Source organism: Sminthopsis crassicaudata, chromosome 4, assembly GCF_048593235.1.
Source record: "Sminthopsis crassicaudata isolate SCR6 chromosome 4, ASM4859323v1, whole genome shotgun sequence".
Lineage (NCBI taxonomy): Eukaryota > Metazoa > Chordata > Mammalia > Dasyuromorphia > Dasyuridae > Sminthopsis > Sminthopsis crassicaudata.
Window position 1 is genome coordinate 147,340,479 of NC_133620.1, and position 20,963 is coordinate 147,361,441.

The 20,963-nt window shown below is 31.7% G+C and overlaps 1 protein-coding gene across 1 annotated transcript in view; it reads right to left on the reverse strand.

The window, feature by feature from the left end:
- Nucleotides 1-20,963, reverse strand: part of ADGB (androglobin) — a 259,554-nt gene that overhangs the window by 101,709 nt on the left and 136,882 nt on the right. The window contains exons 13-18 of the mRNA XM_074264682.1: nt 17,771-17,804; nt 16,880-17,048; nt 14,069-14,132; nt 11,108-11,210; nt 8,360-8,501; nt 1,718-1,832 (exon numbers count right to left, since the gene is read on the reverse strand). Of these exons, the coding sequence (XP_074120783.1) occupies nt 1,718-1,832; nt 8,360-8,501; nt 11,108-11,210; nt 14,069-14,132; nt 16,880-17,048; nt 17,771-17,804 (627 nt within the window). The remainder of the gene's footprint in view (nt 1-1,717; nt 1,833-8,359; nt 8,502-11,107; nt 11,211-14,068; nt 14,133-16,879; nt 17,049-17,770; nt 17,805-20,963) is intronic.

Sequence of the window (20,963 nt, forward strand, 5' to 3'; positions counted from 1 at the left end):
GATTGTAAGGGATAGGTCTCTATTCACTATACCATATTGACTCATATTTTATTAATATGCCATTGCTAAATCATTTGATTATTTACTTAATGATAGGTTCATAGACTCACAAGAAGGGAAGTGAATTTGTTCCTTTTCATTGAGATGACACAAATAATATGAATATAGTAACTTGCAAAATGAAAAAGCTACATATTGAAAAACCTATACATATCCTTTTTTTTTTGCTTGCCTTATCCAAATCTATGAAAATTTGATTAAGGAAAATAGAGTATGGTGAAATATAAATTAGGAGGTGATCATTAATACTCTAAAAGAATTCATTTTTCAAATAGTTCTCCATTTCAAATATGTTTTCATTTCTTTCACTATAGTATGAATGACAAAAAATTGTAAAGCTAAAGTGTTAGGGGATCATGCTACCTGAATAAGTAAATAAATAATAAGTAATGTAATTATATTACATAAATTTCACATACATGTGTTATATATAATAGATAAATAGATAATAATAGATAAAATTAATAAGATAAATAATAATGATGAATAAATTAAAATGAAGAGAAGACAGCTAAGAATCTATGATGACAGTTAATATGAAAAACATTTTAAAAAATGATTTAAAAATCATTTTTTAAAATGAATCAGTTGAATAAAAAGAACCTGCTTCTCAAATCTTCAACTTTACAAGAAGAAATGACTCCATCCACATCTATAATATATATTTGGGTACTTAAACCCTCCAGTAGAGTATAACATAGCTGGCAATGATATGAATAATTTAATTACAAAAATACATTGTATTCCAAAACTGCAAAATTGAGGAACTCCATTATTACAAACTGTTTCAAAGCACAAATTCAATGCTAAGCTAAAAAATGTTTTTGATAAAATTTGCAACCATGCAATTTCTTAAATTAAGTTAACATAAATTAAATTAACTTAGATCACAAATTAATTTTTGAGGTCTTTGGAGGATAAACCTTATATTCATTTCAATTTTGCAAATATTAAAAAAGAGAGACAAAATTAAAGAGGAGAAAAAAATTGTCAATCAATAAGGAGTTGAGTTGTCAAGTTGTTGTGGGTTTTGTTAAATTTGGGGGAAAAATGAATCATTTGTTGAAGTTGAAGGATTAGGTATCAGATTGTATCTCATACAGAACTTCCACAAATGCTTTTGGAGGCTTCTTGAACTATGGTATGTCTGGATGCTATTCAATCTTGTTACCTTTTCGAGTGTTAATACAAGCATTGAGTTTGATTTATTTTAATTTTCTAGTAAAAAGTAATTTCTTTGAAAGTACAAGTCATTTGATTTTTGTCTTTATATTCTTAAAACTAGCAAAATGTTTTATTCAAAATTTGTTGACCAATGATAATTTAATGCAACAAATTATGAAATTGTTTTAAAACTTATGAAATTTAAATTACAAAATAATAATACATTTTATTTGTTTATATAATAATTTAGGAGTTCCCTGTATAAAAATTATATTTTAAATTTTATCTCAACAAATTGAAGTCATTTTAGTCCATCAACAAGCCCTAAGGATAAAAAGAAAGACCAAAAAAGTCTCATATCTCAAGGAGTTTGCAATACAGTTATTTTTTTTCTTTCTGAATAAACTCTGTACTTATTCTTCAGGTTTCAATTTCTAAACACAATAAGCAAATGAAAGTTTTTAGGAGCCCAAGCAATTATTATAATATGTACCTTCTCAAAATGAGGCATAACAACATCTTCTTCTCCAAAGATAAAGGATACCATGCTACACAGATGAATATGATGTCCTACTGGGGAATGTGCAGTAAAGATTAACATATGCCGCCTAAAAAGAGAAGATAGAATTAGGATAACTAAATATTCTCTTTAAAGTAGACATCAGGGTTAATTTTCGGAAGTAAATTTAGAGGACAACTTCGTGTTCCTTTAAATCTAATGGACTCCTTAGTCTAATAACCAATCTAATAAAATAGGAATATAATTTTCTGATGACAAAGATCAAAGGGATAAATAAGAAAACTTTACAACTGAGTAAGGAGCACAGAAAGTGAATCCAGATCCTACCAATTCTACAGTAAAAAAAAGTTGTTCTTGTATTTTTTAATTTAAAACTAAATACAAAACAAAACAAAATAGAAAAAGAAAGACAGAAAAGGAAAACAAAACAAAACATTGTCATGTGCCTAGCAGAACATCAGGGCAGATTCAAAACATATAACCAAAAATTTCCATTTCAAGAAAGCATATGGACTTCTGGCCAAGATGGTGGCATGGAGGCAGACAGCTGCTTGAACTCCCTGTTTTCTCTTAGGACTTACTTCATGACAAGCCTCGTAATTAATGCTTGACTGCAAAAGAAACCCACAAATAATCACCAACAGAAGACATCCTTGAAATTCACCAGAAAAGGTCTGTGTTTGCTCGGGGGAGGGTCAAACAGACTGGGTGTAGACTGAAGGCAGGCAGGGAGAGCTAGGCAGGCAGCTCACACTGCTCAGACCAGAGGGGAGAGGGGGGCGATCTCTTCCATTTCTGTGAAAAGACTTTTAACCCAGTGTGGATGTTCCGTCTTGGCAGCAAGCCAGGAGCAGTTGAGAGGGTGTAAACACTGGAGGTGAAGAATAAAACCCTGGAAAGCTAGCATCTCTAGGCACCTGGACACCCCCATCGCCACCAGGAGTGACTCATTACGTTCTTAGAGCCTCAGAGCAGAGATGCAGTGCAGCCATCGCTGTCCTGTTTGTACCTCGCTGCTGTCTCCCTCAGTCTGTAGAGGAAGCTCATTAACCCCATCCAGCACTATACCCCCCAGAAACAGACCAATTGTTTCTCTTGTCAATTTGTTTTCTTTGGTTCACGCTCTGACAAAATGAAAAAAAAAAAATTAAAAGGGCTCTAACCATTGACAGCTTCTGTATGGAGAGAGAGCAGACTTCAAAAACTGAGGAGCCTAAAAACAGACTGTCCCCAGAGGAATCCCCAAAGGGGGATATGATCTGCTCCTCAATACATAAGACTCTTGTAGAGGAAATTAAAAAGGCTATTACAAGAGAGCTAGAAGAGAAATGGAAAAAAGAAAGGGAAGCTTGGCAAGAGAGTCTGGAGAAGTCATCCCAGGCATTTAAAGACAGAATGGATAAAGAAATCAAATCACTGAAAAACAAAATTAGTGAATTGGGCTTCAGGTGAAGCCAAAAGAGCAGGGTTAGCAATCCTCACCTCAGATCAAGCAAAAGCAAAAAAATTGATCTAATTAAAAGAGATAAGGAAGGGTATTATATCCTGCTAAAGGGTAGCATAGATAATGAAGGAGTAGCAATATTAAACATATATTCACCAAGTGGTGCAACATCCAAATTCTTAAAAGAGAAATTAAGAGAGCTGCAAAAAGAAATAGACAGCAAAACTATAATAGTGGGAGATCTCAACTTTGCACTCTCAGAATTAGATAAATCAAACCACAAAATAAATAAGAAAGAAGTCAAAGAGGTAAATAGAATACTAGAAAAGTTTGATAAGGTAGATCTTTGGCGAAAGCTAAATGGAGAAAGAAAGGAGTACACTTTCTTCTCAGCAGTTCATGGAACCTATACAAAAACTGATCATATACTAGGACATAAAAACCTCAAAATCAAATGCAGTAAGGCAGAAATAGTAAATGCATCCTTTTCAGACCACAATGTAATCAAAATTACATTTAATAAAAAGCCAGGGGGAAACAGACCAAAAAATAATTGGAAACTAAATAATCTTATACTAAAAAATAATTGGGTAAAAAACAGCAAATCATAGACATAATTAATAACTTCACCCAAGAAAATAATAATAATGAGAAGTCATACCATACAGCCAAAGCAGTAATAAGGGGAAGTTTTATATCTCTAGAGGCCTACTTGCATAAAATAGAGAAAGAGAAGGTCAATGAATTGGGCTTACAACTAAAAATGCTACAAAAGGAACAAATTAAAACCTCCCAGACAAACAGGAAACTTGAAATTCTAAAACTAAAAGGTGAGATTAATAAAATTGAAATTAAAAAAACTAGTGAGTTAATTAATAAAACTAAGAGTTGGTTCTATGAAAAAAACAATAAAATAGACAAACCCTTAGTAAACCTGATTAAAAAAAGGAAAGAGGAAAAGCAAATTGTTAGTCTGAAAAGTGAAAAGGGAGAACTCACCACTAATGAAGAGAAAATCAGAACAATAGTTAGGAGCTACTTTGCTCAACTTTATGCCAATAAATTCGATAACTTAAATGAAATGGAAGAATACCTTCAAAAATATAGCTTGCCCAGATTAACAGAGGAAGAAGTAGATAGTCTAAATAGTCCTATTTCAGAAAAAGAAATAGAACAAGCTATTAACCAACTCCCTAAGAAAAAATCTCCAGGACCAGATGGACTTACATGTGAATTCTACCAAACATTTAAAGAACAACTAACTCCAATGCTATATAAACTATTTGAAAAAATAGGGATTGAAGGAGTCCTACCAAATTCCTTTTAAGACACAGACATAGTACAGATACCTAAACCAGGTAGGCTGAAAACAGAGAAAGAAAATTATAGACCAATCTCCCTAATGAATATTGATGCTAAAATCTTAAATAAAATATTAGCAAAAAGACTACAGAAAATCATCCCCAGGATAACATACTATAACCGAGTGGGATTTATACCAGGAATGCAGGGCTGGTTCAATATTAGGAAAACTTTTAGCATAATCGATTGTATCAATAACCAAATTAACAAAAACCATATGATAATTTCAATAATTGTAGAAAAAGCATTTGATAAAATCCAACATCCATTCCTACTAAAAACACTTGAGAGTATAGGAATAAATGGACTATTCCTTAAAATAATAAGGAGCATATATTTAAAACCTTCAGTAAACATCATATGTAATAGCAATAAACTGGAACCTTTCCCAGTAAGAACAGGAGTGAAACCAAGTTGCTCACGATCACCATTACTATTCAATATTGTACTAGAAAGGCTAGTCTCAGCAATACGAGCCGAGAAAGAGATTCAATGAATTAGAGTAGGTAATGAGGAAATCAAACTATTACTCTTTGCAGATGACATGATGGTATACTACATTACCAACACAATCCAACAGCAAGAGATACAAATAGAAATTCCATTAAAAATAACAGACGATAGCATAAAATATTTGAGAATATATCTACCAAAGGAAAGTCAGAAATTATATGAGCAAAATTACAAAACACTTGCCACAAAAATAAAGTCAGATTTAAATAATTTGAAAGACATTAAGTGCTCTTGGATAGGCCAAGCGAATATAATCAAGATGATAATACTCCCTAAACTAATCTATTTATTTAGTGCTATACCAGACTCCCAAGAAGCTATTTTAATGACCTAGGAAAAATAACAACAAAATTCATATAGAAGAACAAAAGGTTGAGAATTTCAAGGGAAGTAATGAAAAAAACCATCAAATGAAGGTGGCCTAGCTGTACCTGATCCAGAACCATATTATAAAGCAGCAGTCACCAAAACCATTTTGTATTGGCTAAGAAATAGACTAGTTGATCAGTGGAATAGGTTCACAGGGCAAGATAGTGAATAAAAATAGCAATCTAGTGTTTGACAAACCCAAAGATCCCAACTTTTGGGATAAGAATTCATTATTTGACAAAAACTGCTGGGAAAACTGGAAATTAGTATGGCAGAAACTAGGCATGGACCCACATTTAACACCACATACTAAGATAAGATCAAAATGGGTCCATGATTTAGGCATAAAGAACGAGATCATAAATAAATTAGAGGAACATAGGATAGTTTAACTGTCAGACTTGTGGAGGAGGAAGGAATTTGTGTTCAAGGGAGAACTAGAGACCATTATTGATCACAAAATAGAAAATTTTGATTACACCAAATTAAAAAGTTTCTGCACAAACAAAACTAATGCAAACAAGATTAGAAGGGAAGTAACAAATTGGGAAAACATTTTTACAGTTAAAGGTTCTGATAAAGGCCTCATCTCCAAAATATACAGAGAATTGACTTTAATTTATAAGAAATCAAGCCATTCTCCAATTGATAAATGGTCAAAGGATATGAACAGACAATTTTCAGATGATGAAATTAAAACTATGTCCACTCATATGAAAGAGTGTTCCAAATCACTACTGATCAGAGAAATGCAAATTAAGACAACTCTGAGATATCATTACACACCAGTCAGATTGGCTAAGATGACAGGAACAAATAATGATGAATGTTGGAGGGGCTGTGGGAAAACTGGGACACTGATGCATTGTTGGTGGAGTTGTGAAAGAATCCAACCATTTTGGAGAGCAATCTGGAATTATGTCCAAAAAGTTATCAAAATATGCATACCCTTTGACCCAGCAGCGCTACTCCTGGGCTTATATCCCGAGGAAATACTAAAGAAGGGAAAGGGACCTGTATGTGCCAAAATGTTTGTGGCAGCCCTTTTCATAGTGCCTAGAAACTGGAAAATGAATGGATGTCCATCAATTGGAGAATGGTTGGGTAAATTATGGTATATGAATGTTATGGAATATTATTGTTCTGTAAGAAATGACCAACTAGAGGAATACAGAGAGGCTTGGAGAGACTTATCTCAACTGATACTGAGTGAAACGAGTAGAACTAGGGGATCATTATACATTTCAACAATGATGCTGTATGAGGATGTATTCTGATGGAAGTGGATATCTTCAACATAGAGAAGAGCTAAGCCAATTCCAATTGATCAATCATGGACAGAATCAGCTACACCCAGAAAAGGAACACTGGGAAATGAGTGTAAACTGAGAGCATTGTTTTTTTTTTTGTTTTGTTTTGTTTTGTTTCTCTTCTCAGATTATTTTTACCTTGTGAATACAATCCTTTTTTTGTAACAACAACAACAAAAAAATGCAGTTCTGCACATATATATTATACCACATATATATTGTACCTAGGATATACTATAAGATATTTAATATGTATGGGAATGCCTGCCATCTAGGGGAGGGGGTGGAGGGAAGGAGCGGAAAAACTCGGAACAGAAGGGAGTACAAGGGATAATGTTGTAAAAAAAAAAAATTACCTATGCATATGTACTGTCAAAGAAAATGTTATAATTATAAAAATTAATTTAAAAAAATAAAATAAAACAAAAAAAAATGCCATCAGCCATTTTTGAAGAATTTGCCTTCATCTGGAAGTAGGAAAAGACTATAGACAAACAGCTAAATACAAAGATTATGGGTCTTGGAAATGCTGCAAGAACAGAATGAAGGAGGCCTGACAGAAGAAACAAGATGATATCACTAGAAAAACATTAGTGTCTCCAGAGATCAAAGTCTTGATTTATCCCTCCAAGTAAGTATGCTGTCCACAGTTTCCTTATATATGTACCTCTCCAGGTATGTTCCCTCTGGATGTTGGTGCTTCCTCTTGAGAGAATATGTAAGCACAGGAAAGGGTAATGAGGAAAACATCTTGATACATTTATTATGTCCTTTCATTGGCATCATCTTTGCTTTAAAATAATTGCCTTCTCTGGCTGAGTGTTCAAGGTTGGAGACTTGAATTTTACCAATAGCATTTACCACATTCCAAGCATTGTTTTAAGTTCTTCGAATGCAAAGAAAGGCAAAATCATGGTCCCTGACCTCAAGAAATTCCCATTCTAAGTGTAGACCCACAAAATACCTTAATTATGAAATATGTCCTGAGAGTTGGAAGGTATCCCAAGGTACTATATGATAATTTTCATATTCAATAATTTATTTTTGGCTACTTTCTATACCTTTGAATGTGGGGGTAGGATGGCATGTCATAGATTAAATAGAACCAACTAAATTCCTTTAAGAACAAGATTGTAATTTGGATTTATTAAAAACATCCTGTTTAACATTATATTTGATCAAATAGAAATTTCCTCTACATTTTATGTGATGAGTTGCTACTTGAAAAATACCTAAATTGGCAAATTTGAGGAAATTTTTCAAACAGGCCATATTTGATAAATTTCTTTTCTATAAGTAAAATTTACATTAAATTAAAATTGTACAATTAGTGATCTAACAAATTGTGGAAGATTTCTTAAATTGATGGTATCAAACTCAAATAGAAACAGATTCTTTCAAGCAGCATATTGATTAGAGAACTATGAATTAATATTTTACATTATAATTTTATTTGCTAAATCTAATTGACATTTTATTCCTAGTTACATTTTAATATGATTGAGGCAATTTTAGGCAGCCAGCTGCTGAGTTTGACAATTTGGTGTTTGACAATACTATTGGTTGTTTGGAGTGTCAGGAGATTCTTCTAATAGGGAAGCTAAGGCAATTACACACCCAACTGGAAGGCGAATCATTGAAGCTTTGGCAGCATATGTATGTATTTTTAGTACAAGATTCCGCTGAGTCAGAGATTTCCAAGAAAACGTTTCTGCTGTAAGTAGTCCAGGTTCTATGATAGGACTGTCTTTTTGTAAGGCTTGAAGAAAAAAAGGAAAGAAAAATCAAGTTACAATGGTTTGCCAATGCCTTTTAAGTAAGAAGTCTGATCATCAATCCATGGGGTACCTTTGACCCTTAAAGTGTCATCAATTAAATTAAATTTAACTTTACTTAATTTTTTAGTTTTTAAATTAGATTTAATTAAAGTAAATCAAACTAAGAAGTATTTATTAAATATATATTATAGGAAAAGTACTGTGATATTGGCTCTTGGATAGATAAACAAATATAAAAATGAAAAACATTTGCTGATCTTAAAATTTTGATGTATTATTTGAGAATATAATTTGTCAATAGATAAATAAACAAAGTAATTTGAAGAAAGAATACACTAATTAATGGGGACATGGGGACAGCTTTGTTTAGGATATAATCTGAGTTTTGAAGATGAGAATTGTAAAAAAGAAGAGATAAGAGAGTATTTTCCTGCTGCTTTTAATGAAGATGATGAAGAAAAAGATGATGATGATGATGATAATGATACCTATGTATATAGTACTTTTAAGGTTTACCTATATTATTTTCTTTGAACTAGATTGTAAGGAGGACAATCTGTCTAAAGAGTTTAAGGGGAAAAAAAAGAATAAAATTCTTAGAGAGACTTGAACCTACACGGTAAATATCTTTAAAAGTCAGGATGAGCAATTTGTACCCTATAGATAAAAAGGAATCCATAAAGCTACTTGAGTAAGGGAGTAGTATGGTCTGTGTGGTATAAAAATAATATTGACAATCATGTGGAACAAAGCCTTGGGGAAGAAAGAAACAGTCAGGGAGAGTGATTAAAAGATTATTCCAACAGTGGAGGTGAGCAATAAAGAAAGCATAAGCAAAGGTGTTGACTCTATGAATGAAGAGAAAGAAATAGATGTAAGAAAAGCTATAAAAAGATAAAGTGGCAAGATTTACTGACTGGATATGGAAGTGAAGAAGAGGAAAAAGAATGGATGACTAATGTTCAACTAGGATGATTGTGTAGTAGTATCACATTAATAGAAATTGGGACAAAGAACTGAAAATTATGGGGATGCCCATCAATTGAGAAATGATTAAACAAATTGTGGTATATAATTGTGATAGCATATTATTGTGCTACAAAAAAGTGAAAACCTGGATGGTTTTAGAAAAACTTGAGAAGACTTATATGAACTAAAATAAAGTGAAGTGAGTAGAACCAGAGAAACATTGTACACAGTAACAACAATATTGTTATTAACCAACTGAGGTTACTCGATCAAGACAACGATCTAAGACAGTTACAAAGGACTATGATGAAAAAGGCTATCCACATTTAGAGAAAGAAGTCATGAACTCTGAATACAGGATGACACATTTAATTTTTCTTACTTTTTAAAAAAATGGAAATTTTTTTGCATTACTTTCTATGTGTAATTGATATCATATCATTTGCCTCCCCAAATTGTGAAGGAGAAAATGGAAGGAAGGCTGGAATTTGAAACTCAAAAATTTTTAAATGAATGTTAAAAATAAATAGGTAATAAATATATTTGTAAAAACCAGGAAAGTTTGGAGGATGATCAGATTTGGGGGCAGAGAGGAAGAGAGATAATCAGATTAGCTTTAGACTTAATTTTGAGATGTTAACAGTACATCTAGGTAGAAATATTCTAAAGGAATTTGGTGATAGAGGATGAACTCTGGAGAGAGGTGAAAACTGAGAAAGATTCTATATAAAATTAAAAATAGACTTTGATAACTAAGAAGCTCATGAGAGAAGGTGAAGAGAGAAGGAGGAGGGAAGGAGAAGAAAAAAGAGGAAAAGGGAAAAAGAGGGGAGAGGAGAAGACTCAGTACAAAGACCTAGGGGACACTGACACAGGGTAAGAGCCAATAATTTCAGAAAAAATATGTGAAAGAATCTATAAGAGTAAAATATAAAAGGAGAAAAAGGGATGTGTCAAAAGATGGTATGGATAAAGGTTATAAACTTGTTTTATTATGAGCCTGAACGACTGGAAAGATGATGGTCATATTAACAAAAAGAGGGAAGTTAAGATTAGGTTAGGACTGCATCAACTATGAACATGTTTATTTTGAGATTTAAGCCAGATATTCATGTAGAGATATGTAATAGTCAGTTACAAATGTAGGGCCGGAATTCAAGAAAATTTGGGGGAATTAATTGCACAAAGAAATGTAATTTAAGCCATAGAAAGGAACAAGAGAGGAAATCCTGATTTAAGGAAAGACAGCCGCAATGGAAAAGCATGATGAACCAACTAAGGAGATAGAGAAAGAATGATCAGACACAGAAGAATTAAGGAAAAGCTCTAGCATGTAAACAAAGATTAAGAAAAGTAACAAGGGGGAAGAGCTAACTACAATTTTAAATATGGTAGAAATGTCAAGATGGAAAAAAAAAAGTTTCTAAGAATAGGGCATCAATTTAGCAATTAATCACTGTTTTCCTGTAAGAGAATTATTTAGGAAGAGCAATGGGATTTCAGTCAGATTACAAGGAGCTGAAGAGTCAGTATTATGAAAAATAAAGTCAATAAGTATAAATTGCTCTCCCCTACCATCACAACAAAATTGTACTTATTTTCCTCATAGATTTCTTACCTCCAGATTCTCCCCAGCGTACCAATGCAGAAAAGCAAACCAGCAGTTCAATAGGTTTCAGACTATCCACAAATAAATAATATAACATTCTTTCATCTGTATACTGAAAAAAAGAGGGGCAAATAATATAGACCTTTTCAATGTTTCATTTCAAGTCCATACCATAGCAATAAGGCACATTTGTCAAGTAAATATAATGGGCCTTATATTGGTTAAAGTTTTCTATATAATTTCCTCATTAGTAGGAAATAATTTAATATGGAAGCAGAAGAAAAATTCCAAGTATATTTTCATCCCCACCCCCTCAGCAAGCCTTCTTTGGTTTAAAGAAACAGTTTAACAAAACTAACCAATCCCCAAGCTCTTATATACTATAGAGTCCAAGCTGTTCAATGAAAGAAGGAAGATACTTTTTCTCATTTTTTCTGGGGTCAATTGTTTGCTCGTTATAAATACATATCATTCAATTTCATTTTATTCTTTCCATTTTCATAATTGTAGTTATTGTGAAGTTTTCCTAATTCTGCTTACTTTTCTATGTCAGTTCCTATGATGAGTTTTCCTATTTCTCCCCACAAATAATCTATAACTTCAGAAATGAGAAAGACAGCAGTAAAAGGAGAGGATAAGGACTATCTCAATTTAGCCTGGTTCAGTGACTATGGACAAGTCCCTTAACCTCTTGGATTATCAGTTTTCTAAAACTAGATTGGCACTATAGTGATAGCAAGGTGAACATAGAAAGATCTATGTTCAAATTCTTCCTCTGAAAATAATTGCAGGACTCTGCTGAATTCACTTAATTCTCAGTACTTCAGGCAAAACCTATGATATTGTCTACTAAATCCACATTAATAAAGAGTTGTGATTTGTGTTGGCAAAGGGAGTCCTCTAGTCCGACAAAGACACATATCTTTCCCTATTTGCAAGAAAAATAAAATGAAGACAATAATACTTGCATTACTTATTTTAAGGAATTAATAGCAAGGTATTTTTCAAACCTTCAATTATTATATAAAATCATCATTGTCTAATTCTCATATTTTCAGTGGGGTCCTATGTGAGCCCCATTGGAAAAAAATAGAACTAGTTTTGAGATAAGTTACTATCCAGACATCATTCCTTTATATCTAATGTTCTACAGACTACTGCAGATTGATAAAATATTTTTTATTGCAGGTGAATAATGTTTCCCTTTCAGGGTTCTAAGGATACCCCTGAAAAGTGAGGAGAGAGAAGTATGCTGGAGCCAGCTCCAACACGTTAGTGTTAAATTTTCAGTGTGACTATTTACACCTCTGAAATCTAGAAAGACTACAATTCAGGGCTTGGTTTTTTGTATTGTTGATTGTCTAGACATAAGAAAACTATAGGAAAAATTTCAATAAAGAAGATAACTCTTCAAAGTATATTGTGCTACATATTTTTTAAGGAACTGTTGTTAAACATTCTCTAACATATCATTGAGTCCTTATTCTCTCTAATACAATCAGCTTACACTCCCATTACTGAATTTCCCTTCAAGATTATTACTTGAGATTCATTTTGGTCATCTCTATTATATTTAAACCCTAACCCAATTCTAGAATATCTTCTTATCTGGATACTTTATCTAGTCTTGTTCTTTTGTTGGATCCAAAATTTAATGTAGCTTATGAGTCTAAACTGGATATCTATTAAAATCTATCCCTAGAATACACTTGGGCCCAGACTCTGAGGGGATTAAAGAACCTGCCTTGTTCCAAGAACCATGTATTTGAACAATAACTGGGAAGGTAATCTTTTCAGGGGACAGAAATGATTCCTTCAGTTGGTCCTAAGGTAGTAAGTATTATGTGGATTAAGTCAACCATCCAACAAAACACTTTAGCACAGCTATGGCATGAATTAGATTGCTCTTCATATGCATTTGATTGCTTCCTCCTTAGGATATAAGTGATGATAGTGGGAAGGAGGGGGGAAGTGAGCAGCATTAGTAATAGATTAATACCTCTTTAGTTTCCTTTCAGGCCTTGGTCAAAAAATCTTCCTGATGGTCAATTTAAAATCATATTGAGAACAAAGCTATAGTCTCTGTCCTAGAGCCTTGGGGTTTACTGAATCAACAAACTGGTTTTAGTTGGGACAACTGTAACTGCACTTGGCTAGTTAAGAGTGCAAGAAAATGCCTGGAAATTTTGATTATAATTATAATATCTTTAGTTCATAAAGGAGCTCAGCATTAGCCTTTTATGGACTGTTTTTCAGGACACACTGGACTTTCGGGATTGACCTTTTTCTGGTAAAAAATCCAAAGAATATCCATAGAGTAGTGTGGAGTCCACAAGAAGTTAAAGTATAGTTTCTGATCAGGACACTCTTAAGGACCACTAAATCCTGTATTAGAGACTTAGTTGAAAACTATGGGTGCCCAGTGCTTTAAAGGTGATTGCTGGCCTGTAAAAAATCAAAACTAGTTTGTAGTTAATCACAAGATGAAATTAGATTAGTGCAATTGTTGCCCTACAATGAATCTTCCTGAATACTTCTGAACCCAATTACCTCCTGCCCTTAAATATGGGAAGAAATAATAGGGACAAAGAAAAATAAGAGGCCTGAAAGATGTTTGGGAGACAAAATGTCTGTATTTATTCCTTGAAATCAAAGTCTATTACATATGATGTACATAAATGACAATGCAATTTATTCATTAACCCACTTGTCTACACATATTGGGAATGTAAAAGTAGTGGCCAGGCAGATATATGAGTGCTTGTTCATTCAGATTAAGGATAGCAAAGTAAATAAAACTTGTAGCAGTTTGAATAAAAATCACTGACACAAACCGTAGCCTATAATATTAATAATTAAGTCCATATATAAGTGTGACCAAAGATTTATAAGCTTGATAAAGTTAAAGGTTTCGTGTACTAACATGATTTGATTCTTAAAAAAAGAAAAAAATATTAATACTCCACTCACCTTAAAGTCTGACTTTTGATAGTTATAGATATAAGAATTTGGTTTATGGAAAATATATATATTCCTGAAAAGACAAATAGTTCTTAGTTAATTCCATTCAAATATGCAAATATAACTTTAGGTAACAAATAACAATGGGTTTTTAATCAGCCTAAATGAATTATTATATTGAAAATATGGGGGGGGAAAGAGTGAATTGATTCAGTAATTATAGCAGGACCTACGCAGAAATGATTGCGTTATGAAAAAAAAATCAGTTTGTTTCAGCCAACTGACAATGTTTTGGACAATCAAACAACTGGTAAAACTCAATCATTTTTCCTCCCTTTGCAAATCATTTATTGTCATATTGACATAAATCTAAGGGCAATGTTATCTTTTTTTAAATTAATTTTATTTGTTTTTGGTTACATTTTAAGTTCTGTACTGTCTCCCTCCTCTCTCTCCATTCCACACTACAGAAGGACTTTTCACACACATACAACCCTTATTCTCATGTGCATTTATAAATATATATATATATGTATATACACATATACATATATAGTAGATATATGTACACATTTGTTGATATGTATGTTTGTATGTATGTGTATGTATGTGTATGTGTGTGTAAAATCACGTTATACACTTCACTTTATCCGTTCTTTCTCTGGAGATGGTTAGCATCTTCCCTCATAGGTCCTTTGTAATTTATTAGAAAATTTATAATACTCAATATATTTACAGATATTATTTGAACTATATTGCTGTTATTGTATAATTTATACAATAAAACATTCACTTGGTTTATGCAAGTCTATCACTGTTTTTTCTAAAATCAATCTGCTCACCATTTTTACAGCATAGAATATTCTGTCATAACCATATACCACAACTTGTTTAGCCATTGCCCAATTGACAGCCATTCCTTCAATTTCCAGTTCTTTGCCATCACTAAGAGATTAGCTATAAATATTTTAGAACATACAGGTTCTTTTCTTTTTTCCCTGATCATTTTGGGAAACAGATCTACTAGTAATATTGCTGAATCAAAAAATATACACAGTTTAATAACTCTTGGCTCATAATTGCAGAATTACTCTCCAAAACGGTTGGATCAGTGCACAGTTCCACCAACAGTTAACTAGTGTCCCAATTTCTCAACATCCCCTCCAATATTTGCTATTTTCTCCGTCTATCATTTTAGCCATCCTGATAGATATATACTATATCAAGGTGTTTTTTATTTGTATTTACCTAATAAATGACTTAATATATTTTTTAAAATCACTATATATAGTTTAGATTTATTCAGATAACTATTCATATTCTTTGATTATTTATCAATTAAGAGATGACTCATTCTTATGAATTTGACAAAGTTCTCTATTTGAGAAATAAGACCTTTATTGGAGAAACTTGTTATTATATTGGCTCTGCCCATTCATGAACAATTAATATCACCTCAATTATTTAAATCTGACCCTCACTGTATAAAAAGTATCATGTAATTATGTTCATGTAGTTTCTGGAGTATCTCTATCTCTTTTTGTAGGAATTTATTGATGATATATAAAAATGCTGATGATTTAAATGTTTATTTTATATTCTACTACTTTTCTAAAATTACTATTTCAATTAGCTTTTAGATGAATCTCTATGATGTTCCATGTATATATTCATATCCTATGCAAAAAGTTTTATGTCCTCACGATTCTGATTCCTTCAATTTCTTTTCTTTTATTGATATTGCTAGCATTTCTGGTACAATATTAAATAATATTAGTGATAGTGAATATTCTTGTTTCATTCCTGATCTTAGGGGGAAAAAATGTTTTGCTGATTTAAATATGTGCTTCTTATCATCTTTAAGGAAAAATCCAATTATACCTAAGCTTTTAAGTATTTTAATAGGAATGAGTGTTATATTTTGTCAATAATTTTTTCTGCATCTATAGGCATAATTATATGATTGTTGTTACTTTTGTTATTGATAGATTGTTTACTTATATTAAACCATCCCTGAATTCCTGGTTAAAAAAAATCCTACTTGGTCACAATGTATAATTTTTGTGATATATTGTAGTCTCCTATTTAGTATTTTATTTAGGACTTTTGCATCATAATCATTAATGAAAATGGTCTACAATTTTCCTTCTCTGTTTTTGTTCTTCCCAATTTAGATATCAGCACTATTTTTGTTTCATGAAAAAATTGTGCTAAGTATTTTGTATATTTATTATACCTTTGCTTAGTATTCCAAATGATTTATTTAATATTTGAATTAGTTTATCTTTAAATGTTTGTTTGGTAGAACTCACTAAGGGCAATATTTCAAAATGTATTAGTAATATTTTTACTCCAGATAACCTATCACTTCATTCATATGGATACTTCATTGATGCAGATAAAATTATTTCCTGACATCAGTCTTCTAACTGATATCCTTGCCTCAAGTCTTTTCCCCCCTAATCCATAGTCTACTCTGTAGTCAAGGTGATTTATTTTTTAAAAGCATAAGTCAGACCATGTCAATACTATTCCATAAACTACCCTTATTCAATAAATTCTAATAACACCTTATTATCTTTCAGAATTGAATACAAATTCTTGCTTGGTACTTAAAGCTCTTTATACCCTGGCTCTTTTCTACATTTTAGCTTCCTTATATTTTACTCCCTTCCATATATCCAATCATCTAATTACATTAACCTACTTGATTTTTCACATAGTACTTTCAATCCAAATTTCAATCCAAAATTGAAAAATGAATACTTTATTATCCTGGTATATTAAATATATGGGGGAAGAAAAAATTTTAATCCTTACTGGAAGCATCTGCAGAAGTCATCAAAGTCAAACCAGATTTCTTTACATATAGGAGCATTTTCTGTTAAAACGTCTTCTTGGGATTTATCCAAAACGGCTGTTACCTGATTTAATAACTCAATTGTCTGTGATGGATGAGGTGCAACATTATACACAGTTTCTGTCTCTTCTGTATAAATAGAAAGAACAAACATTAAAACATCAAAACTGTCCATAGTTTGAAAGAATGGAAATCAATAATATATGAAAAGAGGAGAACCTGGAAATCTCATGTTTATGAATATATGTGCTAAAAATGACACAAATATCATGGTTTAGCCTTCCAAATATAGACCAATGGCCTCAGAAAGTCTTAAATTAATCTGTATTTTTAGAAAGTTTGCAGAATCTTTCCATTTTCTCCCATATGATTTTCTAAAGTAGGCATCCTAACTCATAATTCTGAAATCTTTAGAATCCATCTATAGAGAAAGGGATTTCAAAGACAATAGAAAGGAAAGGATTGCTAAACCAAGTGATGAACCTGGAATAAATAAAACCTGAGTTCAAATCCTTATTCAGACAGTTTTAGCACTGTGACCCTGGACAAGTCATTTAAATTCAGTGTCCTTGGTCCATATAATGATAGGACAGGGTTGTTTTAAGGATCAACATATGTGAAAGATGCTAGCTGTTATTCTGCGTTGTGAGAAGAATTTTTTTTTCCATTTTCCATTTGATTCTATCCCATATCCAGGGATTCTTGACAGTCAGTTTTCCAAGGCTCAAAATTTTAAAATCCCCTAAAACTAAGTATATAAACTCCGTAATTTATAGAATCCATGAGCAACTGGACACAGTATTCTTTTACATTTTTTTTCAGTAAAGTTAATGAATAATTTATTCCTTTACCTTTAGGAGCTCCATTCGAAACACCAATATTCACCTGTAGATTTGGAAGACAAAACATACCAAATAAACCAAAATTTAAGTATATTTGTTATATACAAAACATAAAAGCTTCCAAATAGTGATAGCAGTATTGGCATTCTTAAGAAGGAACTAAATACAAAAGGAGTAGATTTCACCAAATAACATTAAAATAAAAAGAAACAACAACAATAGCTCACCTTTTGTGTCATTTTATAAGGTACTTTTCTTATTAAAAAGATTTTTTTTAAAAAGCAACTAGATATACTTAATGTTTGGCAGAGAGGAAAGAAGTTCCCCCCAAAAAATAAAGTACCATTTTTTTGTGGAAGCAAATATATGGGTGTGTGTGTGTGTGTGTGTGTGTATACACACACATACATACAGACACACACAAACACACACATATATAAACAAAGCCTATTGGTTGGTGACTGTCTGAAAAAAGTGGGGTATATGAATGTAATAGAATGTTGTATTATAAAAAATGAAAATGTAAGGAATTCAGAAAAAATAACTTGGAACCACTCATGTAAGATGATACAAAGAAAATTACAAAAATAAAAAACAATAACCAAAATAATTTAAAAGTATAATATTAAAAGACATCAAAATTCAGTTTAATATGGTGACCAATTTAACTCCAAAGGATTTATAATAAAAAATACCTTCTTCCCCTTCTCCATACAGAGGTAGTAGACTGTGGGTACAAAACATCAATTTAACCAATGGTCTATTAGCCATAATCAATGATTAAGTTTGTAATTCTCAACTACATTTTTCTGCTACGACAGCATTCTATTAGGTAAAAGATATGATTGAGAAATAATAGCAATGCCACAGTAAATAGATAGAGTGCTGAAGTTGTAATCAAGAAGACACAAATTCAGTTTCAACCTCAGACACTCATTAGCAGTGTAACACTAGGCAACCCACTTAAACTCTGTTTGCCTCAGTTTCCTCATTTTACAAATGGGGATAAAAATAGGGTTTACATCCCAGGGTTTCTGTGAGAATCAAATGAGAAAATATATATATATATATACATATATATATATATGTATATATATATATATATATGTGTGTAAAGTGCTTTGCAATTCTTAATTGCTATATCAATATTTAGTTGCTATTAAATAAATAATAAATTTAAATTTAAAAGGAAATAACACTTTAATTGCTTGAATTTTTATATTTCCTAATTTTATATCAACTTCATTTTCCAATATATCTTTCACCTCTGACTCTTTTGAAGGCTATAACAATATAGGAAAAAAATAATTTCAGTAAAACTAATTAACACATAGATCAAGTCCCACAATAGTTCTACCTTCAGAGTTTCCAACCCGTGCAAAAGAAGATAGTGCTTCCTCAAATCATTTCTTTGAGGTAAAGCTGGTCATTATATTTCTTTTTTTTTTTTTTTTGATAAATGATTTTTAAATTTTTAATAATAGCTTTTCATTTTCAAAATACATGCAAAGATAGTTTTTAACACTCACCCTTGCAAACCCACTATTCCAAATTTTTCTCCTCTCTCCACCTTCTACCTTCCCTAGCTAGTAAGTAATCTAATATAGGTTAAACATGTGCAATTCTTCTAAACATATTTCATACTGCATTTATCATGCCACAAAAGAAAAATTAAACCAAAAAATAAAAAAATAAGAAAAAAAGCAAGCAACAAGCAACAACAAAAGGTAAAAATACTATATTGTGATTCACATTCAATCTCTATAGTTCTCTTTCTGAATGCAGATGGCTCTCTCCATCACAAAGTCTATTGGAATTGGCCTGAATTACTTCATTGTTGAAAAGAGCCAAATCTATCACAGTTGATCATCACATAATCATGTGGTTGCTGTGCACTATGTTCTCTTGATTTTACTCACTTCAGTTCACGTAAGCCTCTCCAGACCTCTCTGAAATCATCCTGCTAATTGTTACTTATAGAACAATAATATTCCATTACATTCATATACCATAACTTATTCCCCAACTGATGGACATCCAAATGGTTTCTGGTTCCTTAACACCACAAAAAGGGCTGCTACAAACATTTTTGCACATATGGGTCTTTTTCCCTTTTATGATCTCTTTGGGATACAGACCCAGTAGAGACACTACTAAATCAAAGGTTATGCATGTTTTAATAACTCTTTGGGCATAGTTCCAAATTACTATCCAGAATGGTTGGATCAGTTTAAAATTCTACCAACAATTTATTAGCATTCCAGTTTTCCCACATCCCCTCCAATAGCTTTTTTTTTTTTTTCCTGTCAACTTAGCTAATCTGAGAGGTATGTAGTGGTACCTCATAGTTATCTTAATTTGCATTTCTCTAATCAATAGTTATTTAAAGCATTTTATATGACTAGAAATGGCTTTAATTTCTTTGTTTAAAAATTGGCTATTTATATCCTTTGCTGATCATTGTATTTCACAGCATCATTATTATTTTTGTGATATAGTTCTCTCCATTCATGGTTTTAGAAGTAATTGTATATATTGTTTTCCTGGTTCTTGAAGCTTAATTATCAAGACTCAAGACTTACAAACATTGAAGTCATAAATAGATCTAGATTTGAGTCTAGATTCTGATACTTGCTAATCATGTAACCCCTAGACTTATTACTTAACTTTTATAATTTCCTTCATTTGTAGCTCTACAAATCATTAGTCTCACAAGATTGTTTCATAAAAACTTTATAAATCTTAAAAGATTATATAAATGTGAGTCATTATTAGTCCCTTTATAATGATTTTGACATATGTAATAATTTACTTGGAAGTTACTTCTATTTTCCAAATACTATATTGTTAAAGTAGAGCATTGAGATAGTATTCTGAAGGAATACTAGCTGTAGTCATACATAGAGCTATATGGTTTTTCTGGGACTCATTTTCCTCATTTATATAAAGAGAATTGGACCAGATGGTTGGTCCCTTTGAAATCTAAAGTCCTCTAAGTCTAAATTGCTAAAAAGGCTCAGTAAATTGTCCCCATTTTATGTTTGAAAATCGATTTAAATGAACTTTTGATAATTCAACTTAAAAATAAAAATGCACAAAGCTATTTGAACATTTTACTAGATGAAAGTCTCTTATTTCCTAATATTTTCTTTGTTACTAACTTGATAAATTAATACAAGTCTCTATAAATCAGCTATATAAT